The 24621-nt window shown below is 41.0% G+C and overlaps 1 protein-coding gene across 2 annotated transcripts in view; it reads left to right on the top strand.

Annotated features, from left to right (window-relative positions):
* Positions 1 to 24621, top strand: part of CAPZB (capping actin protein of muscle Z-line beta subunit) — a 90789-nt gene that overhangs the window by 47634 nt on the left and 18534 nt on the right. For both annotated transcript variants that reach the window (XM_019541497.1, XM_019541496.1), the window contains exons 3-4: positions 1902 to 2023; positions 11005 to 11118. In XM_019541497.1, the coding sequence (XP_019397042.1) occupies positions 1902 to 2023; positions 11005 to 11118 (236 nt within the window). The remainder of the gene's footprint in view (positions 1 to 1901; positions 2024 to 11004; positions 11119 to 24621) is intronic.

Below are 24621 nucleotides of genomic sequence, written 5' to 3'. Positions count from 1 at the left end.
CTTTACTAGCCGCAGCATCGCATTGCAGGCTCATGTTCATCTTGTGGTCAATGATCATCTTCTGAAGTTTTGATATTTGAAAACTCAAATACTTCTCAAATAGAGGCCAAGGTAGTATTGCATATTATGGCCAGTATACTGTGACTGCTAGAGTAAGCCATTCTCATATTACTTTAATTGCACTATTGTTCTGTTACTCTGAAGGGTGTGAGAACTATTTTGACACTCACCATTTTTCAACATTTTTCTTCAGTGCAGCAACAGTGGTTTAAAACTTCACTTTCTATTTCACCAATGTAAGAATAGCAACTTTTTTTCTTATCTCCTGATTTTATGATGCTTTCAGCTTTCCAAATGTTGCATTTTTTTAAATTTAAAACTGTTTTTTGAATTTAGTGTAGGAGCATGTGACTATTTTTTCCCCCCCCCTTCTGCTTTTAAATGTTAGATGACCAGCCAGAACAGGCTTGTTTTAACTGTTGTATAGATCCTTGTTATATGTACTGTGTTTAGAAAAAAGTTTCTTAAACTTGTACAGCCTTCTGACGATAAATGTGTATTATCACTTTAGGTAGTGACTAAATGCACTCACTATAGGATTGCACATTAAATTTAGGGCTAATGTTCAGCCAAAATCTAGTTGGTTTAAGCTGTAGTTGTCAGCCTCTTCTCACTTGTGGATCCCTAAAATAAATAATAATAAAAAAATTAAAATGGAGGTATGGACCCCTTTAAATTTGTAAGTGTGGGTACTCGCATACTTCTGATTGATCATAGTAATTTTTTTGCGGACTCCTTAGACATAGTCTGTGGACCTCCATGGAACCACAGGTTGAAAAGCCCTGGTCTGAGCAATCTAGGTCTCGTCTGTTATAATTATATGCTTGACATTTACATGTGTTTAATGCTTGTGCATTTTGTCTTAAACTTGAGGTGTAGTATTTTTTCCAAATAAAATATTGGAGTGGCTTTAGGAAGTAGATTGGCTAGCTGTCTCGTAGAACACAGCACGCTTGTGCAAGGTAAATGGCTGTTCCAAACTGTTTAGACTGGAGAAGGAGCCTAGATTTGGAGGAAAATCAGGTGTAGCCATAATTCTGCCTCCTACAGAATCTGCAGTCATTGGAAGACTGACACTGATAGAGCAGCCACAGTTGGCTTTAGAGCAAGAGACCAGGGCATATGCAAGCGAAGAGCAGCTTTAGACTAATGTGTCAACACATCTCCCCTGCATTGTTTCAGTGCTGCTCTGCCATGTTAAAAACAAAATGATTGGAGTCTCTTCCTCCAGGTGGAGCATGGGGAGGCAGCTAGGATTATGGATCCATTCAAAGCTACCTATGTAGCAAATATATTTGATATTTTCTTTTCTTTTATTAGCTAGTATGGTAATGTTTGGCGGGCTGCCTGGAAAGTATTCTAAACTCCACCCAGAGCAGGAGCCTGCAAAAAATAAATTCTAGTGTATGGACAGCTTATTCTCTTAACAGCTCTCTGGTTTCTACTCCACTATAAATATTTACCTTTATTCATCAGTCCCCAACAATTGGCTTACTGGCCTTCATTGGCAAGAAGCTAACATGAGAATGTGTATATTTAGATTTACTGGACCACACCAGTTGATAAGTTATTAAATGTGAAGTTATTGGGGTTGGGGAAGGGGGGGGGGGAGAATAAGGTTTTTGGTATTCTGCAATGATGTGTAACTTTTTCTGAGAGGGAGTTGGTGTCATTTTTTTTCTCTTCTTTATGGAATCTCAAAGTTTTTTTTCCCCAAACCTTATGGAGCAGGGTGTCAAGTTCTGGACAGTCTTTTCCCATCAATCACAGAACTGTTGTTACGAAGAAGCCAGCCCCATGTAATCTAAATATTGTTATTTCCTGTCTTCTCTCGCTGGCAGGTCCCAAGCCTCTGCGAAGATCTCCTGTCTTCTGTTGACCAGCCATTGAAGATCGCTCGAGATAAGGTGGTGGGAAAGGATTACCTATTGTGCGACTACAACAGAGATGGGGATTCATATAGGTGAGTTCATATCCTGAGGAGACAGCTGAGATCATGAAAGTTTCACTGTGTGAATTGCTACCAAAGGGCAAAGCCATTTCCTTTTCCTCCTCTTGGTTTTTGATTTTTGCCAATAAAACCAGTAGGCCTTCCCTATGAGGTTACGGTTCCAGAATTGTATTCTAAAATCTCTTGACTCTATATTCAACGTTAGAAGCCCATTGAAGGAAGCTTCAAAGAGCCTGGCAATCTTTCCAGTAATTTGACTGGTAGGAATTATATGTGTTAGCACAAAATTTAGGTTTTTTCTTTATTGGTGGAGTTTGCTCTGACTGCAGTCCCTTCAACAAAGCATGTGAGCCACTTCACTGGCTTGACATCAGCCATGCAGCAAGGCAGTGAAGTGCTTTCTGCAATATGGGTTTGGTGTTACAGTCCACTAGAGTTGGACACCAGGAGGAATCTCTATTGGTATGTATTGTGGTCTCTGTGGCAAGAAATCTGCAGTGTGGAGAACAGCAGATGCTAATCATGGTTTTGGTTTGGCTGAATGATGCTTTCTCTTTATACAGTACTAGGTAAACCTGCATACTAGGTAAGCCGATTCATCTCTCAGAAGTGAAGCCTTAAGACCAAGCCTAAGCTTTTGGCAGTTGCGTGCCACTCAGAAATGGATTCCCCTTCCCCCAGAACATTCAAAATGGCTAATGTGCAGTGTGGGTTGACTACAGAGAGGTTATATAGTTGGAAGAGGAGGGATTTTTCTAGATGACAGTGCAGGAGGTGTCCTTTTAGGGCCCCTCAGGCTCCTGATTTTTCCTTTTTTTTTTTTTTTTTTTTTTTTTTGAGAGGGCCATCCACGTCTGTGTACCAACAGAAATCCAGCTCAGACAGGATCCAGGCTTTCTGTGGAAATTTGTGTAATTGTTTTGGTTGCTTAAAATTGTTCTTTCAGTTTTTTGTTCTTGAAAGTATTCAAGTGTGAAGATTTTCTATTTTAAACATCAATCACGAGCAGATGGTGCTACCACCAGCAATCAATGGATGTAGAGGATCCAGAGGCAAGATGCGCAGTCTAAACTTTTTTTTTTTTTTTTTAAATTTGACTTGGTTGCAAAAGGAGCCAAAGCAGTTCTTGCATTAGAATGGCAGAATGAAGGTTCCTGATGTGGTAGTTGCCATTCTGGATTCAGGCTCTCTTTTGATACTTCTGTACTGCAGTTGCTATTAGAACGATTACTGTTTATCAATAGCTTTAGTAACCAACACTTAAACCTATTTGTTGCCTTTTATTCCAATGACTGCTTCTTTGTAATATCTAATAACAATGCCACATTTCCAGTGACTTCATTGAGGCACGGAACCATTGTTCCAAAGATCTTTAGGAATATGAAATCACCCAGTCTTTGCTCCTCTCTTAAATGAACTTGTTCAGCTGATTTGTAACGGCCATAGTTGATCTTTCTATCCCAGGCTAACAAGACACAGCCCTCCTCTCTCACCTTATGGTTGTGATTATAAGGGTTCCATGTTTGGCTTCCACTGCTACTTTTGGGGTACGAGCTTACGTTTTTTAGTGGTGACAACTGGAAATGATCTGCTGCAGTATTTTGGGCTTGCCCTGTTTGAGAAGTAACACAGTGGTGGTTTCCATTCATCTGCTTAGAATGATCCAGGAACTTTGTTCCAAGATGGACTTTCTGAAAATACTTTGTTATATTTTTTGGCTTACATTTTCCAAAACTAGACAGAATATCTTGCAGAAGTAGAAGGCTTGGACTTAATTTCTCCCTCCCCTCCAACCAGATTTTAAGATTGACCTGTTTTGGCCAAACTAATCTTTGCCTCAGTTTACCCATTCATAGCTTTATAGGATTATAAAATACTTGTTTTGCTTTTTTTAAGGGGTACAAATTGTTCATAGATTCATAGATTGTTAGGGGCTGGAAGGGACCTGGCAGATCATTGGGTCCAGCCCTCCCACTGTAGGCAGGAAGACAACTGGGGTTAGGTGACCCCAGCAAGGTTTCATCATCTAGTTTTGATTAATATGGGAGAAAATGAGGTCCACTTTATTCTGAAGGAAAATGGTGGGAAGTGTTTTTAATGGGATGCAAAACTTATGAAAGCATTCTTGCTTGAGTTGTTGTGGTGATGTGTCTGAGCCAGGAAATAAAATAGTGTCTGCAGTGAAGTGTTCATCAATCTTCTATAGGATACTGCTCCAACAGATGTTGGCTTAAACCCAAAGAATCTAAAACAAAGGTGCTCATGCATTAGGTTTGGATACCAAAGTTGACCTGGACTGAATTGGTTTGCATATCTTTTACTTTAAAACTGGAGTCCTGGGGAAATTGGCTGAGGTCAGCATGGGTTTGAGGAGAACTATAAAAGCATTTGACCCAAGTGAAAAGAGTTGGTCTCTTTTTGCTTCTGGGAGGAGACAAGGTCACAGTGGAAGCCTTGAAATAAAATTAGTGTTCAAGATTAAAGCAGTTCTTCCTTCTTGAACTGGTTGACACTTTCAGTTATACTTTCAAGAACAGATTGTCCCTGCACCTTTATGGGGCAAATTTTGGAACATTGTCTGTGCTGGTCACAGTTGGTGGCCAGTTTTCAGACACTTCCGTCCACACTCTCTTGTAAATTTTGGATTGGTTTCTGAGAACAGTTCTTAGTCTAATTTAATTAATGTTAGGCCAGAATTTGAGGAGCAACTTACACTTGTCATGGAAATCTCAAAGGCTCTTAAAAGATTCACAGAACTATACAGTACACTATAAACAGTCTCTGCTCATAACATACTGCAGCCAGAACTAGCCTCAGTCTTAATTTTGGTTGAGAATCTGCTACTTGTACTTGCCCTTCTTCATTTTATTATTACATGTTCTTCTAGTGCTTTTTTCTGTGGTTTTCAAAGCATTTAACCTGAAATTAAATCTCTCAAGACTTTTGCAAGGGGGAGAACCAAGAGGTAGGTTTTCCTGACTTTTGTGGCAGCATTCTCTTCCCCACTGAAGACAAGGGAGTCTTACTGATTTCAGTGGGTCCATCTACATGTTCATTAATGTGCCTTAGGTACTGCAAATTTCATTTAGTACCTGCTGAATAGAGTTCTAATTAAATGCTCAGTACTTAGAGTTACTGCTCAGTAGTGCTGGCACGCTTTTTTTTTATGACACTTGCTGCATATTAGCCTACTGCGCAGTGTTATTAGGCTATTAGCCCTGTTTTTAACTGCCACGCTACTGTGCAGTGTTATTAGGCTAATATGCAGCAAGCATCTTGTGTAGACGCATCCAGTGCGACCAAGATTTCACCTCTGGGACTAAATACTTGAGCTCTTCCTCTGAGAGGGTTTTGCGTGAATAAGGACAGCAGGATTTGGCTTGGTGTTTACAGCAGTTCTGGCATTCAGGTTGTCCCTGTTCTCTACCTTCTTTATTTCATGCAGGAAATATTGTGGAGTTGAGGTTGGAAGTGAGAGAAATGCAATACAGCTTTTGGGGCAACATGTGCTATTACAATCTATTCCCTTTTTTCAGATTTAATTAACATTTATTTTATGAACATAGAATATTGACTTGTCGGAGAGTTCCTTTTTAAGGTCTCTTCCCTGCAAAGGTAAGGGTGGTAATTTTTTTTTTCCCTTTAGCTTCCTCACAATTGCCTGCTTCTACTTTTAGTAGCAGCTGCCCATGCATATAGTCCTGCCTGCACTTGTGACTTCCCCTGTAATAACAACGGTGTCTGGGGGATATCAAGGGGCCAGGGAATCCAGAGTGTGAAGGCAGAGCTTTTTTTGATATAAAACTTCAAGGGCTGACTTTTCTCCACACATTTCCATCCTAAGTATGTTTGATCATTCTCTTAAATGGAATCCTTATGGGGAAGTCGGTGCCAACAGCACAGTTTGAAACCTGTTAGCCGAAACAAAAAGCGTTCTCTTTTAGGGAAATTAGAGGCCTGACTTTTGAAATCTAAGCACTTTTGTCCATCTGTCTTTCTTCAGATAGAACACATTTAAAAGCTTAAATGGAGGCTAAGTGCTCTTCCACTAAAAACATTTTGGGGAGGGTTATGAATTTCTTTGGATAAAATGACTGCTGGCTCCAGCTGTAATGGTTTGAAAATACTAGCCAGAAGAAATCCAAGTTACAGGCTTCTCTTAAATTTCATTCCTGCAGTCTACAAAAGAGGTCTAATACTTGCTATGAAATTGTCCCCAACTTCAGGGAACCTGCAATGTTCGACCTGGTTCAGAAGCAAATGGGATGGAATGGCACTGAATGACAGATTTTTTGTTTTTTTTTATCCTGCTGTCTTTAAATACTAAAAGACACTGACACGCATATTATTTTTTCCTACCCTGATTTAATGAATATCAGAATTGTAGCATGTTTTCATGCGCTTCCCCTTCCCCTTCCCTCTCCCCCTCCCCCTCATCCCCCTAATCTGGAAAAAGTTAAACAGTTATAACAGCCATGACTGTCCTCTAGTGAGGATTACAATTATAGACCCTGATTTCAGTCTGGATGTGCACACAACCTGTTGCAGTGTATTGGGGCTCCATATGAAGTTGTTTGCAAGAGTGTGAGGCCTCAGTGTTTCTGAAGAGGAGGTCCAGAAATCGGAAGGAAAGGCCAGTGGCTTTGAAGTGGCTTTCCATTCCTTTTGCAATTTCACGTTGGCATATAACACATGGAGTAAGATTGTCCATTTCATTTGTGGCAGGACTGGAACACTGCTTCTATCGTAGATCTGTATTTGTAATCTTTCAGGTCTGAAGTTGGATGCTGGACAGCTCTAGATCTGTGGAGTAAGCAGCAACCCAGTTTGGTTTGGAGTTTAAAGTTGCATACAAATTGTTGCAGATAACAACAAGTTTCAAGGTGCCAGAGACTGGCTTCATGTCAAGCACGTACCAGTTTAGGCTAAGAATTCTTGCTGTGGGTGCAACCACATGAACGTTGGTTTCACACCTAATGCTGTCTTTGCACTCCCCAAACAGCTCTTGTGAAACGTTCCGAGGCATCTGCCTGCCTGCAAACAGTTCTCAGCCTGGGGCCAGAAATAATCTGTAATATGGCATTCCCATAAGCAGCTGAGTTAATGCAGACAGTTTGAAAGGCGTTTTTGGTCCTAGTTTGCTGTTGCCTATCATCCGTTTCCCTACAGCAGTGTCACAACGTGGGGATCTGTTGAAAATGGAATCCTGGCAAGAGCTCCGGATGAGTCAGCCTTCAAAATTTTGTGCTGATTGTTTCCTTAAACGTTACATGATCCTATGGGTGAAAGATATCCTGTGACAAGCCAGGAACAATGTGCCTCAGGAATATTTGCATGTCCGTGGTGGCAAATATCTCCAGGTTGAGATGAAAGAGCTGGTACTAGTCATGGTTGAAGCTTGTTGGTGCTTGTAGTTGTTTGTGGTGGACAGAAGTCACTGCCTTATAGGCAAAGGTTTTGAAATATTTTCTTTTGCAGCAAGATAGCAAGTCTTCCAGTAGATTTTGAGATTAACCAGAACTTCTTTGTTTAGGGGCTGTGACTGATCTGCAAGAACAGACTTTTAAATTCAGATTGTTAGCAATATGTGACGAACCAGACTTGGGTTTTAGACGGGGTTTTTCCTCCTCGGCTACAGAGTTCAGTCATCTTGCTCGGTCACTTTGCATTGCTATCTGCTGTAAGTTAAAAGCAGTGTATATGTATTCAGATATCATGCACACAGTAATGAATAATTTACAGTTCAGAAGGGAAAGAGCTCTCTTTTCCTTTGGCTGGCTCCAGGAATTTTTATAAAACACCAGCGTTACTGGTGTGCTCATTTTAAATAAACGCAGCTCCATACTGAAAGCAGAAGGTCTCGCTGCTTATCAGTCTGTCGGCATTTTGTGAAGCTGTGGTGCACCGCTCAAAGATCTTGTTTAGATGTGTTGGTTCGCTACCCCTGGATAGCTAAACTTGGTAAATGCCTACAGTAACTTCATTGGTTACAGCTGGGTTTTGATGGTTGGCAGCATTTGGAGCCAAACTCTAAATTTCTTTGAGACTAAGGAAATGCTGTCAACTGCCTCCTGAGGCAAGAGTCAAGGGAAATGCGTTTTTATTATAAGAGACTTACAACCGGGCTGATCAGCGTGCATGTGTTGGTGGTAGAGGACAGCTTGCAAGCAAACAGTTTAAGAACATGAAGTATATCAGGGGTGTGAAACATATAGTGCGTGGGCCAGATCCAGCCCGTGTGTCACTGGCCATGGGTGCCACATGTGGCACAAGGGTTTGACCTGGGATACTTGGCTGTGCCAGACCAGCCCTGTGCATTGGCTCCAGCGTGGCCTGATTAGACCCGCAGATTGGCTCAACAACCTTCATTTGGCCTATGGGGTTGGAAAAATTTGACCCTACTGATGTATAGGAACGAGAGAGATGTGCTGTCCAGTTCTTGGTTTCACATTGCAACTGTTGGCAAAGATGCTCTGTTGTAGCCTCTGCTATTAGATAGTTGAGGGTTCTTTTTGTTTTTGTTTTTTGTTTTATTTTAAGGAACCTGTACATTTTTTGTGTATAGTCTGATGTTAAAGGCATTTCTTATAGCACTTCAAAGAGTATCTATATTGCAGTCTTCAGCTTGGAATAATTTAATAGCTTATTGAATTTTGGTACAAACAGTATTATCTGCTCTATCATTCTCCTGATTTGAGCAATGTTAATAGACACCCAGAAGTTCATACAGAAGTTAAAATTATGCTGCTGTGTAGGAATATATAGCCAGGAATACAGGAATGTTTTTTGTGAAGTAGCTCTAACCTGGTGAATTCAGATATTGAAGTTACAGCAGAGATGCTCATCCATTGTTTTTGATACCTCTTGAACTTCTTAAAATAAAATATGGTAAAATAAAACTATGAATTACCCCAGATTAAACTTCATAACCCACAACATAAAGTGTGTATATAGTTAGAAACACCATCCTGCACTTGGTATCAGAGCCAATTCTTTAGAGCATTCTTGATTTAAAGCTGTTACATTTGTTGGATTTCATACTTCAAATAAGCTCTCAGTTTACTCTGCTTACATCTGGAGTAGTTTCTTTCCATGTCTTTCTAATGCTCTAGGGACCTACTTCTCACACCTGGTCCCTCTAAAACTGGTCTGTCTCACAGGTGCTTATCAAGTGAAAAATGATCAAGTACACAGTTGGCTTGAAAACTGGAATATTTGGTCTATATGCTGTTGTGACGGGGGAAAGTGCTCACTTTGATTGGAAAGGAAGACATTCACTGTTGTAAGGAATCCATAATTGACAGTTGGAGGGGAAGGGAATGCAAAGGGCGTTTCTCTACACCGCAGCTTTTCTGTTTATTCCCTTTCACCTGATAGCACTGGCAGCCTTAGGGGAAGGCAAGCTGGGCAACCACCACACTTTAGGGGGCCTCAGCATTTTGCAACAAATGTCCAACTTGGTTATAGGTAATCAAAATTAAGCCTCCAAGGGGCCCCAAATGGCACTTACTCAGGGCCCCAACAACCCTAAGGCCACCACTGCTGATAGAGTAGCATAATTGCATCTGGAATTATTGCAAAACAACAGTATTGCCAGGACTCTCTCTACTTTAAGAATTATTATTATTATTAGCTATACAGTATGAATGCTGCAGATTATAGACCATACTTGCAGGGTGCGTAGAATACAGACCCTGTGTTCTTTCTGCGTGGGTGCACGATGGGGAACGGCTGTCCTGCCAGCAGTTCACTAATGCTGTCAGAGTTGGAGTTTTGGATCTATTTGCCATGTGCATCTGTTCTACTTACGAATATTACAGTCATTTATAACTCTGTAGGCTCCTCTTTAAATAAGTAACTAATGCTCTGGTAACATTCACCAGAGCAGATGGGGTTTTTTTTTAAAAATGTGAATGGTTTCCTGAAAAGTTTTTTGCTCTGGATTGCTGTGACACAATGATTTAACTCTTCCTGGTGTCTCACCTGTTCAGCCAAGTCTGGGATGAGGAGTGTTAGGGAAGTGAAATGTGGTGGGAGTATAAGGCCAGAGGAAAGTAGACCCTGTCCTTTATGCTTTGTATTAAACAGATGTCAAAGCTAGACGCCTTTGAGAGAAATGAATAACAAATGGCTACTGGAGGCAAAGACCCTTGCGTATGGACTACATTAAAACCTGGTGTTAGCAGGATGGAGTTTCTAAAAAGCAGCTACACAAAGACTAGGGATATCTTTTTTTTTTTCTGAACTAGCAGTGATATATGTAGGTAGGTTTCCACAGGGGAAATGAAAAGGAGAATGTGGGTTTACAGAATGGGAATTATAAAATGCTCAAGCAGACTAGCAAAAGAGCTCCATTAGTTGTCCAATACCAAACCTTTCGTTACAAGCCCACCACTCCTTCCACACCTGCAGAAATTAATTGCAGAAACCACAGCTTTGCAAACCCTGTTAAATCTTTCTTGCTATTCAGATATTTTCCTCAAGCTAAACACAAGTGGTTTTTGTTTTCAAAGCAAATTTAGTGGAAGTGAACTTGGGTTTTATTTGTAGACTATAAAATGAGCTTAAATCCAAACGAATCTCTACCTAGGCTGCTCGGGTTGTTTGGACTTTGCAGGTAAAGTCTTTTAAATATGCACAGTTTTAATAGCTGCAGCTCTAAGTTAGAGCTTGGGGTGGGGGGGTTGGGTTGCATTTTTTTTTTTTTTTAAGACATTAGAAACCAAACACAATTATAGGTATAATGGAAGCACAAAGATAAGAGGGAATCCATGGGGAAAGCTAGAAGCAATAAACTTCTAGGAGTCTGGGTCCCTTTGCCATCGATGTTCAAAATGGCTGTTTATGACCAGGTTCTGACAGATTAATGCTCCTTGATAATGGCATTTCTTGAAAGTTCAAACATCTGTGGTTGGGCCTGCCCTTTTCAAAGCCTTTCAGAGTTTGTCTCGATTTTGTCTAAGCTTCTCTTTCTCTTCTTGCCTCCCCCACAGATCACCGTGGAGTAACAAATATGATCCTCCTCTGGAAGACGGTGCCATGCCATCTGCCCGCCTGCGCAAGCTGGAGGTGGAAGCCAACAATGCCTTCGACCAGTACAGAGACTTGTATGTCAGCTCTACCATTTCAGAGCTCTCTGCTTTCTTTGCTTCCTTCATTTGCACATCATAACTGCACAAACGGGGAGTCTAAGAAACGTCGTTACTAACAGCCTTTGAGAATGGCTTGCTGTATATTACAGAAGGTAGAAGGGTTGCCAAAGGCTGCTTGATTTCTGCTGTACTTTTAAGTTTGTAACGTGAATAGAGGAAAGCATGTTCAAATATGGCAGATGATGCAAAAACTGAAATCTGGAGGGCATAAGAGATCAGAGTTCTTTCCTGGCCCATTTTTTTTTGTGCGCAGGCACTTCCCCTATCTTCCCCTCCCTCTTCCTCCTGTTGCAGTCTTGCTCTGAAATGACCCTGTGTGCTTATTGATCTTGGCCAGGTTTGTCAGTTGTTCTCCACTTGCACTCAGCACTCCAAAATGGTGTTCTCGCAAAAAAAAAAAAACAACACAACCCCAAAAATCCAACCGAAAAAAGAAAAAACCATTTCAACATCTGAGGAAAATGAACTATAAAGAAACTTGCAGTTAAATGTATATCCTATTCTAAAATAATACACAGATGTGCTGAAGCTTAAGTCGTGTGTGGTTGTTTCCCCTTGGCTTTTTATGTAAGGATTGTTCTGTGACACCTTGCATATCTCCAAACAGCAGATCCTACAGCAGGGAGGTAGTGTTCCCTTCCTCACTTGGCTGGTGGACTGTTGGGTGACTTTGGGCAGAATAGCTCATCTGTGTCCATTTTCCCCATCTGATAAAATGCTCATCTCCTTTGTAAAGTGCTTGGAGATGTATCGATGGAACAGGCTGTATAAAAGTTCGGTATTTTTCATACCAGCAGAGAGGGAATTATGTTAAGAACTTTGCAGTCAAGTACAATATCTTGTCTGTTTTTGTGTCATCAGTCAGTCCAGGTAGGCCAGTTCTCTTATAAATAGTAGCTCTTATTTTATTCCCTTTTGTTCCACATACTTTAAAATGGGAATTAAGAGGACACAAAGGGAGGAAAAAGGTGGAGTGTTAGAACTAATACATTTGATAGCATCTCTTTTAAAGATGTAATGGCAACAAATCCAAATAATTTTCTTAGTAACTAATTATTACAAAAAGTTGGGACCAGATTGTGTAGACCATGTTTTTTTAGTCACTGCTGGGATGTAAATCCCAATTTGATTACTTTCCCAAGGCTCATGTATGTTGCAGACTGAAACATGAACTACAGCATGCCCAATAAGGGGCTTTATTTTTACTGGGGATTTCTAACAGCCATAAAAACGTGAGCAAACTTCTAGCTTGTGCATGCTGCCAGAAGCCTGATTTAAAAAAACAGTTTTAGATGCTAGCTCTGATAAAGAGCTATACTTAAGCATAAATGCAAGCAAAAAGTAAAGGTTTTGCTGGATTCATTCCAAATATTGAAAAAAATAAAAATCCAAGTGTGTGTGTGGTTTGTACACACTCAGACAGTTGACAGTCTGGCATCTGTAGGGAGCAGGGTCTCTCCTGCTTGTACTGCTTTCGTCTGCTGTGCTAGGAAACGGTATAAACAATGTATTGGGCAAGGAGACTGGAAAAGACAGTGCTCTACCTGTGCCAGTGCCCAGGCTGGCTAGAATGGAGAGGGAACAACAATTCAACCACCCTGATATGGTAATAAAGGGAGCAAACAAGCATCAGAAATCCAGCAGCAGCAAATGGGAATGAACAGGGTAAGGTGAAAGGACTGGAGTTGGTATGGGGAAGGTGGGCAACTGAAATTCTGCAAACGAATCAACAGTGGAAAATACGACAGTGCTTGACCATTTTATTAGAGCTCATCGTAATGTGTACGCACAAAGGTCACTAAAATAAGGCTGTACAGAACCTTGTTCTGGCATTTCTTAGCTTGAATGCTTGATATTTTTTTTTTTTGTAACATTTATCTTTTTATAAAGGGGTTACGGTACAGGGAATCCCACCACAGATTTAAGAATCTCAGTGGTATTCTTAAATCAGAAGGGTTTTTTTTGTTTGTTTTGTTTTGTTTTGTTTTAATTGGGTCAGATGCTTGAAAGGAAGTAATCTGGCAAAACCCTTTACCTTTTGCTAGTGTTTATGTTGAAGTATAGCTCTTTATCACACCTAGTGTCTGTCTGTCTGTCGTACACACTCAGACACTTGACAGTCTGGCATCTGTAGGGAGCAGAGTCTTCCTTGCTCATACTGCTCTAGTCTGCTGTGCTATATACATGCATTTTTCCCCCCCAAAAATGGATGTCAAAAAGCAGTCTTTTGAAGTTTCACATACTTGTTCCCAAAAAACCCCTAGAGGTACTATCAGCTTATCAGTGAAATAGTTGGAAGACTGAAATATGGGCAAAGCTGTGTATTTTTTCCCTAAACTAATTTTTGGGTGAGATGGGGGTGGGAATTGGAAAACCATATCCCAAGGCAGATGTCCATCAAATGTTCTCCGGAAAAATGACAGTTTGATGGGTGAGAACAAGATAGTTTTAATTCACTTCTGTGCATGAGCCTGCAGTTGTGCAACAGTTACTGTATAGCAGCTATTGCTTGTCTCTGTTGGTCCATACCTCTAAATATACTATTAATCAGGTATACAATTGTGCTGTCAAATCCTGGCTGCACTGTGATGAATGAAGAAAGCGACACATGGTGGTGTCCTTTTTAATATGAAGGTGAATCTTCTCTAATGTGTTTGGAGTGCAGGATAGTAGGAGGCTTAGAGCCCACAGAGTTGAAAGAAAAGCGTGAATGCAAATTCTTTATCACATTTTCATTTTTCAATTGTTAGGTTGTCTTGGAGAGAGTACTTTCAGTGTACGGGGCACTTCTTCAGGGGTTTCTAACTTGAGGGGGTAGAAAATGGCAAGTGAAGATTAGGAGTGCTTTAGCTTTGGTCCAGGGAAAATGAGAGGCAAGGATTTCTGTGGGTCATCAGCTGTGACTGGACCAGCTGTACAGTTGGGAGAGATTAGATGCTTCTAACTGGTGCTTACTAGTTCTGCCAACATATTCCTAATTAATTGAAAAAGTGTCTTTAAAAAAAATTACCGTATTGTCTCGTGCTCTCGTTGGTTACGATTTTAGCAGTGTGAACAGCTTGCAAACTACTTTGGAAGCTAGCATTCCAAGCTTTCAGACAGTAGAAATATTGGTTTCTGGCTCTAGTGCTTATCAGCAAAACAACTACCGAAACCACATGGGGATTTGAGAATGCAGAGCGTTGAAAGGAGAACAAGATGGCAGGTGCTGAGAGGCATTTCTTACGGTCTGCTATGGCTGGAAACTAATGATATGTATGCCCACTGGAAAGTCAGAAGTAGCTTTGGTTTCATGCACTGTTTAACTAAAGGTGTCACTAGTTCCTCTGTTTTTTGTTTTGTTTTGTTTTGTTTTGTTTTGTTTTGTTTTCTTGGAAGACTGGTTTGCACTGAATGATGCAGCAGTTCAAATATATTGGGGCAATGTGGTTTTTTAAATTCTTGGACAATGAAGAGACTTCCCAGCACTGTAAAATGTATTTGAAGCCAGGTTTGGAATTATGATGCGTTATTCCCCGCTTCCTTTCCTCCCACCTCCTTTTCCCCTCCACCCACTTCTCAGAAAGAAAAGAGTAGATCAGTGATTGTCATGAGTGTTGTGCCTTGTACTGAAATGATGCATGTCTTTTTTTGAGGAGGAAATTTGTGCTAAATTAAATGCATTGGTGACCGTGATTAGGGTTCAGGAGGCTTCAGGAAAAGTGTATGCCACAAATGAAAAAGAGTATCAAGTGGTCCAATAAAACCACTGTGTGGTTTAATAGCAGAGGTAAGGAGGCCATCCAAGGCAAAAAGGCACCCTTCAAAGAATGGAAAGTGTGCCCAAATGGGGATGCTCATACACTCTGGTGGATCAGATCTATAAAAAGGGAAATAAGCAGGGCAAAAAAGCATAGGGCAAAAGAAGCTATATATTAATGATAACTTTGCTGAAGTTAATAAACTTTCAACAACTGTGTCAGAAGCAGGAAGCCAGTGAGAACTGGTGATGGTCACGGTGCAAAAGGTGCACTGAGCAGAGAAGCTAAATTAATTCTTTGCCTCATTTTTACTGCAGAAGATACTGGTGCAATTCCCATAGTAGATCACAAGGAAGTGCTCTGCTGTGCAGCACGTCGTTAACCTGTGGAACTCATTACCACAGGAGGCTATTGAGGCAGATGGTATAGCCAAATTCAAGGAGGGACTAAACCAGTGGTTCTCAACCATGGTGCCATGGCACCCTCGTGTGCCTTGATCCTTTCAGGGGTGATGCATGGTGCCTTACAGTGTTACCCTGTTAGGTATACACATGTGATTCCCAAGATTTCCCGCCCCCCCCTGGGATTTTAAGTAGGAAATAGCGTCAATGCATTTTGACCTGTTATGCTCTTTCTGAGTAGTTAAAAAAGGGATTAAAACTAAGAGCTGGCACTTTCTGAGAGGTTCCTTGAAGCTAAGAAGGTTGAGAAGCCCTGGACTAGATGCATTCCAGTATGATAAATCTATTAATAGCTATTAAACAGTAAAGAGATGTGGCTTCTGGCATCTCTAAACCAGTGATGATGGATGCTAAGGAACATAATGATTGCTTTAGATATACCTGGTTCAGTGCTCTTCCTCTAAAGCATCTGGTTCTGCCCCTGTTGGAGGCCAGGTTACTGGGCTAGATGGACCATTGGTCTGATCCTGTCCTAGGTTATTACAATCACTTTGAATAACTTTTTTGAATTCAACTGCAGAAACTTCCATTTTCCCCACTGCAGTGTGCTGGGCCTGACCTAGAGAGGCAAGTCCTTCATTGCTACCAAGACGTATTTTACCTACACTTTACTCTGCAATTTTTGTTCAGTAAATAAGTGATATCTTGCCATTGCTTGCACTGTAGTTGTAAACAGGGCATTGTAAGCAAAGAGGCTGAGAGTCCCCAGACTGCCAGGGTGACAAGTAAGCATCTCTGGTTCTATTTGTGGCAGGTGCTGAGTGTATTGTAGATGTGTTGCATGCAGTACTTGAAAGTGCAACCTGAAACAGTCACACTGTTATGTTTGTGCCAGAGGGATGACACACTTGTTACATTAGCCATGATGATTAGCAAAATTGAAACCTCAAGTAGAACTTTTTTTCTTAATTTGAGAGAAGCAGAAATGCAAGCTTCAATATGTTTGTTTCCCCAGGCAGTTAAGTGACTTCACTTCCCCAGCGAAGGTTCACATTGGGTCTTGCTGAAAGAAGTCTGTGGATTTGCTGTTATCTTCACCATTTGAAGTACTCTGGAGTTCTTGCATTGCCTTTATACTTACAGCCTTCCAGGCTGCTGGTTTGCTTTATTTACAGCCCCCAAATACGGAAAGTACAGAATGTTCTGCTTCATCCCTGATTCTAAAGTGCGGGAATTAAGATCAGTTGTGCAGAAGACTTAAAATAGGAAAATCAGTGTATGCCATGAATCCTACTACAGATGATGGGTACAAGAAAGTACGGATTACTGCCAAATGATCTCTGATACTGAACGGGAAGTGAGCACTGAGGAGAGTCTCTTCTCAGGCATCGTTAACTCAAATTCTGTCATATTTTTCAGTCCTTTCAAAATTTGGCTTTGCAGTTCTGTTGCTAATAAGCAGTTGTCTGAAACTGTTGCTGTCACAGAGTGCAATGGGTTTCTGCCTGAGACTGTAGGCCAGAGACTGCAGGCGAAAATAATAGAATGGAGAAAAAGCAGAAACCTTTCTTGACTTGGAACAAAGTGGTGCCTTGTAAGCTTTAGCTTCTTGGAGTTCACTTGACATGGCATATACTTCATTCCCTGACTTCAAAAGAAATCTTGGACTGATTATTCCACTGCCTCTCGCTGGAGGTGGGATGGGGGGGCGGGGGGGAGATGCACACTTCTCTTGTTTTAATGAGAAATGAGTTTGTGATAAGGTGTCATTCCCAACCTGCTGTCAGACAAAGTAGAGTCCAGAGTCCCCTACTGTTGGGGTTTGGTTTTTATTAATCATGATACTGCATAAACTTCAGCTCAGACTTTCCCCACTGACTTGGCTGCTTGGGGGTTTCCTAGTCGTTACTGTGCAGCCCACACCCTAGAGCTGCTTTTAGATTACTGCTGTAACCAGGTGGGGTAATGAACCATCTACATTAGTGAGTTATCAGAACCTATTTAGCTATTGCTCAACAGAATGAACACCTGTTGAGTGGGCATTGTTAAAGGGCAGCAGTTGGTGCTTGTTATTTAAAAATATATAGATCTAGATATAATCTAATGCAAGTGTGTGTGTGTGTCCTCATGTGGTCATGGGTGGTGGCCTTAAGATTTTTCTATTGCCTAAAATATATGCTGACAGTTCACTTGACAGCACTTCACTCTGAAATGCTGTTTGGAGAATTTGGTTTGGTAATGAATTGGTTAGAGCCATAGATGCTTGAGGCCATTTGGCTATGGAGTCCTGAGACTTGTTCCCTACAATCATGTCTCGTTTTCTGTTCGGTCTGTTGTTAAATATCTCCAGGAGTGGCCAATCTTCCACTCATGTGAAAGTCTTCCGGTTTGCAAACAAGTTTCTTTGGGTAAATCCAGTATCTTTTATTAGACCAACTAAATATCAGATTTACCCAAAGAACCTTTTCTGCCTATGTCCTTAGACCAATGTGGCTACAAGCAATATCCCAGTTGTAAAGTGCTTTCTGTCTGGACATCTTCCTAAAGCAGTTTAACCTTTCATAATTTTTCAGCGTTACTTCCTTTTAATTGTGCTTTTTGCCACTTGTGTTTTTCACATATTTGTAATACATTATGGCTTGTCCTTATCCAAGAGAGTCTTCATATAAGTGTTTCTGTTTCCCTTAAAGTCCACTTTTACAGAAATGCTTCAAGCAGTTGCCTGTGCATCTTTTACTTTGCAAATCTAAGAAAATTGAAGCAGGGGAAGAGGAGTGGCAGGGGGAAAACCTCTTGTTAGGTTGGTAGTATTGGGATTATGTTGTCTTACTTTTGGAGACTGGAGCTGAACTCGGTTTGGGTCGAAGAGGAAGTAATTTTGGTCTACGGTGTATTCAATCTGGGGAAGATACAAAGCAAGGAACAAAAATAAAATGTTCCTAAAATCATGTCGTTAACAGACATGCACGTGACTTCCAAAAGGGAACTTTGGTTTTGATCTTTTGCTGCGAGGTTTAACTCATACACTGCCTAAAGCTAGGTATGCTTTTGTTCAGTAAGTTATTATTCCCATATGGAGTCTAACATATCCCATTCAGCTAGATCCTTGGCGCTGTCTTCCCACACTGAGCAGATAATGCCTTCAAACACGTGGTTACAATTTATTGCCCTTAAGTTGATGTGTGTATGTGCAGCTGATTGAAATCAAAGCATAATGAGGACCAGGGAGTCCAGATAAATCAATCTATATTACATTCCATGTTCTGTTGTTTTGGATTAAAGATAATCAATGCTTTAATTCCTCCCTGCAGAAGGGGTGGATACCTCTGGTTTTGTTTCTTTCTAGAAGATGTTTTTCATTAAGGCATATTTTGGCAGGTTTGGCTGCATCAGCAAGATGGAAGCTGGCATCCACCTTGGAGGACACTTTTCCTTACCTCTCAATTTCTTGGCTTAAGTCCTAGTTTTACTAATGTTTTCTTTCTGGCAAAGAAAACCACATAATGTTCTCATCTTAGTCGCCATGTTTCTTCAAGTATTTGCTGTCTAATAGTTCATCGTGCTTTCTGTCAAAGGCACTCAAAGTACTTTTACAGGTAACAAATTAAGTCTGGAACCCATTTCTTAGATAGTTAAATTGAGAGGCAGAGTAAATCACTGTTGGTAGCATGTGATGTCTTTTTGGAAGACTAGGAGAGTGGTTGGGGGAGGGAAATGCCTCCTTGTGTATTATTTTATTGTATTATATCTTCAGCGGAATTAGAGCTTCAGAAAGTCCTTGTATTAAAACAGATGATGACACCCATCTTTCAGATAATATTGTAGTATGGGTAGAAAGATCCACAACTCCTTCCTTAAGATGAAAGAAGGGAAAAAAAAAAAGGATTCAATAATATTCCCTCAGTCTATGATTTGAGGATGTGCACAGAGCTTTCTTTTACATGGATTCAGGTGGTTACTGATCACAAACAGGGAAATCCCATTGGTGTATGGAGGTTGACAATCTTGCCTTTCCTTTTGGAGTCTGGTGCGTCAACTCTGCCTTCATTTTAATTCCTTTTATATGGGCTTCATGTACTATTATTGGTGACTTTTTGCAGCACCGCCTTTGAATCCCTCTGACTTGGCCATCGCTGCCTGTTCGTTTTATTGTAGCCAGCTTCAAAGAATTTCCCCTCCCGTTTTTATCTTGTTCTGCTTTGGGCCTCCCCTTTTGTTCTACCCATGGCTGCTGCCCTTGTCCCCCTACCCTGTTCAAAGAGCAGATATTGTGCTTGCTGTTTGCATGCAGTGTCAGTGTGCTCTGCATGGATGTCTCGTACAGACTTGGCTCTCTTGTGATGCTTGCTGAATGCCAGTGGCTTGCACACTTCCTTTACCTGGTGCATTGGTCCTTATACTACAAACCATGGGGGGGGATGGATAGTTTAGGTTTTTTGTGCATGGAAAATACTTGGTTCATTTGCAGCAGTACCAGCAGTATCAGTATTTTGCGTGTTTAACCAACTGTGTTGGTTGGTATATGGAACAGATTGGATTCCGCTAAACATATTAAAAGGCATGTTACCAGGTGTCAAAGGCATAATTAGTATGTAGTTTTAACAGATGAACTACTAGTCCCCATGCCCTCATCTGTGCATTGGAGACCAGTCACTGAAGCTCAGATGGCTGCAGCCTACAGTGCAACTTTTAATCCTCAAAGTGATTAGGCAGCTGTGAGCTCTTGATGTAAGTGTTCTGTCTTGGTGTAGATGTAAACCCAGTTTGTGCAAACTGCAAACCAAGGGAAAGCTTTGAAGTAACTCTTGCCATTAGCTCGCTGTTCCTCATTAATGGTTACTAGCCCTTTGTGATGGCTTTCTCTTAGGGCATGATAGTTACTGTGGTTTTCACAGCAAGGGCTCTGCAGATTGAATCCAGACGCATTTGTTATGCATCCCAGCTCTAAGGAAACCTGATTTTCCATCCCACGGCTGGCTGGGACTTTGCACAATAGGGTGTGACATCAGGATTATGTCATCCATGAGACTTTTTTGCCTCTGGGCCCGACTGATAAGTACAAGATGAGGCCTCATAAGACTGGCTTCAATTGCCAAGATGCATGTCACTAATGTTTGCATGCTTATAAAATTTAAAACACAATGTTTACACCAGGAAATTTCAGATGAGGAGAGCACGCAGCGAGATGGGGCTGGGTAGGGGTTCTTACTGCATTTGCCTGTAGTCAGCTCAAAGTCTAATAGGAGACCCCTTGGCAGTGGCTGGGATGGGTTTAGAAGAGGAGTCAAGTGAGATGCAGATTTAGCTGCTGTGGATCAGCTCTTTCTTTTTTTTCCCTCTAGTGCTTCATTTTTGGTCCATCAGTGTGCAGACTCCCTTCTGACTTGCGGCCTTTGATTCTCATTAGAGCAGTTCTTCTCTCCCTTGGATTCCCATGTTGTACTATCTGTAGTGTTACAAAATCTGAATATTGGGAGAGGTTCGGTTAAGAGGTCATTGCTGGTTGTGCAACATTTGTCCTCACAGTCCGCATTCCTAGTGTCAGTTAATGGACCTTAGCAATAACTGGTTTTCTGCCACTTCCCAGGGAAACCATTCCACTTCGCTAATCAAAACCTTTTGTAATAGTTGCACAAATTTTCTGTTTGCCTTTCTCTAGTTTTTGCTGTTTGCTGGGTTTTTTTTCCCCATGCAGAAATGCTCTGTTGTTGATATTTCACTATCTGTAAATGCTCTTATGTTCCCCCCCCTCTGCTGCTCAGCCACTTCCTAAGCAGGACATAAGTATTAAGTTCTGAATTTTTTCTTTTGAAATCAATGCATCCTGCGTCATGGTTGGTTTCGGTTCTTTTCCCTGAATTCTCTCAACTTCCTTAACTTTTTTAAACTGGGATTAAAGATCTTCTGTGTTTGTTGTCTGTGTATGCCACCTTCCTTGTTACAACACTGGCAAACTGACCTAACACAATTGACTCTGCATGTGCCATAGGACTGCCATGCATCACTGTGTTGCTGTTCATAGTTACCCTTTGCATGCATGTTTTAGCCTGTTCTTGATCCAGAGTTTCCTCTGCAAACCAGTTTCTTGCAGTGATAATAGAAAAGCTGCACTCTGTGCCTCTGCCTCCCCCACAATATGCTTAAAAGTATATTGTTTTAAATGAATAAATAGGATAACTCCAGAGAAAGTCTTCAATCTTGTAGCCTGACTGGTTAAGAATAAACATGATGTACGAATTTGTATATCATAAATGAAATATGCACTTAGCACAGACTTCAATAAAAACTGAATAACCAGTGCACAGACTCATGTTGTTCTAGGCTCTCCTTCTGCCAAATACGTTTCAATATTCAGTTTATTGTTCCAGCGGGAAGAAAATATTCATAGATGACAAGTGCAAGTATGGAGAAGGTGGCATTTGGTACAGCTGAATGGCTGGTGGATTTGCTGAGACCTCACTCTAGGCTTATTGTATCTTTCCACACGGCGGCAACACAAGTTGTCCTCCACTCCCACTTTCACAACAGATGGAGCAGGCAGTGGTACTCCTGAATTATCCAGTCTGGTTTGATTTGGAAGGCCTGGTTGCAGGCCTGATTTCTAGCAGAGGATGACAGACTTTGGATGTCGAATTTAATACGTAGGGAGAATTATGAAAGGTAAAGCACTCTTAGGAGAGGTAGGATCTAGAAAAGGTACAGAGTCTTTCTGTACTCTTACAACACAGCTTAACGAAGCTCCCTAATTTTGCATTATGCTTCTGTTCATTCCCCCTAGATGAAAGGAGAAGATCCTCCACTCAATTTTAGAGTCCTGAAAGAAATGTGGCCCCAAAATCTTTTGGTAACTTCAAACGTATGCTCTCACTCCTTTTTAGACTAGCCAAGTTGCAGCTGTAGTTTGCAGAATCTAAAACCTGACAGATTAAGTTAAAAAAGACTGCCTTTTATAGAGCAAAATGTTACATGGAGGTGAAAGGCTTACAAGCAGTTGCTGCCTCTTGCTGTTTAATGAACGAGTTCTGCAACTGGAGGTGGACATTACAAGACGGCCCCAGGTATTGCAAGACGGCAGTTTTTGCTAATGGTACTCTGTCCCCAGGTGGCTTCTCAAAGAGGCTTTGGCCACTAAAGTTCAGAATACTTTGAACAAGGAGACAGTTGGGAAATCTGTGTGGTGGTGTTGTTTGCCTATTGTGAGGTACCAAAGGCACAAAATCCAACTGTTCTGGGAGATTTGGCAGTCTGGCTGCCATTGTTTGGATCCTTTTCTCCTAGTTTGCAGAATTACTGCTCTTTTACAGCTCTCCTTGCAATTCCAGTCATCCAGCCGCAGTCCAGATGTGCACTTTTAAGTGTAACTGGTACTGAAGTTGCACATACCTAATTTGATTGGTATGTTTGCTCAAGGGATTGTTGCACCTGTGTACGCTGGAAAGAATTTCTGTAAAATACCTGTACAGAGTCCACAGGCATATTTGCGGATGTGTTTATTGAGTTGTGGTGAAAAACAGCTGGGCTGAGTGTGCAGATATCCTACTTTGTTTTTTTTTTTGTTTTTTGTTTTTGTTTTAAGTTGTTGAATAACATCCTCAAGTAACTTTTTTGTGGGTATGGTGATGGGGTGTGAAAGATGTGAGGCAGGGGAGAAAGGAATTTTAATTTGTTTCCACTCAAACTAGTAAAAGAAAAAAGATAATTGGGCTTTTATTTTACTTTTTTTTTCTTACACATGCACACACCCTCCTCCCAACTATATATTGGTTGGGCATATTATAGTGTGTGTATGTAGATGTATAGATCTGTCTTAGAGAGAGCGAGAGAGAGATCTATATTTTATATAGATTTCATAGATATCAGGGCTGGAAGGGACCTCAGAAGATTGAGTCCAGCCCCTTGCCCAAAGGGCAGGAAGTCAGCTGGGGTCATAGGATATAGATTTATTTTTAAAGGTAGAGATTTCACTGGTTATTAGGTTTTTAATAAAAATATATATATTAAAATAATTTTGTTGTAGTTCCTTGCATTGGACTGTTTTGTACATTTTGATGTCTGCTTTTGTTGATGAAGTGTTCTTAATTTTCTCGTGCTGGAGGTGTGGGATGGAGAAAATGTCAGTGGTAGGATGGCCTCAAGTTCTTGTGTTTTGCCATGATGGCTTTTTCCAGGCTTAAAAAAGTAGGATGAAGTCAATCTGAATAAATGGCCTGGCAGCATCTCTTCCCTTGCTGAAACGTCTTGCTTTCTTTGTTCTTCATTTTCACTTTTGTCTGAGAGGTGAAAATTTCTGTTTAACTTGTTGCTGGTATGTGGTCAGCTGTCCTAACGACCAGTGAAATCTCTGCCTTCAAAACCAGTGAAATTGAAGGCACTTACTAGAGCTACCAGAAAAACAGAGGTCCCTCTGGTGATTTTAACAGGTATAGCTGTAATGAATCTGCAAAGGAATACTGTCTGCATCGATTAAACTTCAAGATGTCTCTGCACCGAATAACTGCTCGTTGCACACCGCAGTCAAAAGAAGTATCCGTGTAATTCTCTAGAAGAATAAAATTGGGCAGTGCCACTTTACCACAACCAAGCTGAAACACCATTTAACATTTTTAAAGGCTTTCATAAACCAGTCTGTAATTCCAGGTATTGGTACTTAGCATTGCATTTTTGTGGTTTAGGGTTGCAAGAATTGTAAGCCAGATACAAAAAACCCACCCGCTGTCTTTGGCACTGGAGTACCTCCTGGAAAACGCATGAGCGTTTTTATGGAGAAGTGACTTGGGTTTAGTGAATTGGAGAGCCATCGTTCTGTTTTTATTGCTGTGTGGTGTAAACTTATTTTCCTGGTGTATTAGTCTGGCATTCGGTGCAAGTATTGTTGTGGGAAATGGTGCCATTGGAAACCTAAGTGTGTCATTACTAATCATGGTAAGGTAAACTGGTTGACCTGTCGTCTTTTTCTGAGATGTTGCTGGGAAATGGGAAGGGAGGGTGGGTTTCCACCCCTCTCAAGTCCCTCTTGAATTTATAACTTCATCCTGGCAAAGCCCGAGTTCTGTTTCATGGTTACATCTTGAGTTCTTTAAACAAGTTTTTCATCCTGTGTCTCCACCCACCTAAACTTCAAACACTTCATAAAGCTTTGGATCGCTCTTAGCTTAAATATTTTCTTTTATATTCACACATATAAAATAGGTCAGTTTGGTATGTGACTGCCTTTTTGTGTGCGTGTTAAAAGGCGTTTTCCAGGCGGTCTGTGGTTGAAGTCATGGGTGTAAATCCTGTGCATCTGCCTGTGACATTCAAACTGGAAGCGACTTCCC

This window comes from Crocodylus porosus, unplaced genomic scaffold (assembly GCF_001723895.1).
Source record: "Crocodylus porosus isolate Cpor-Errol unplaced genomic scaffold, CroPor_comp1, whole genome shotgun sequence".
Classification (NCBI taxonomy): Eukaryota; Metazoa; Chordata; order Crocodylia; family Crocodylidae; genus Crocodylus; species Crocodylus porosus.
Note: the sequence above shows the minus strand (reverse complement) of the source record. Positions and strands in the feature narration are given on the sequence as shown.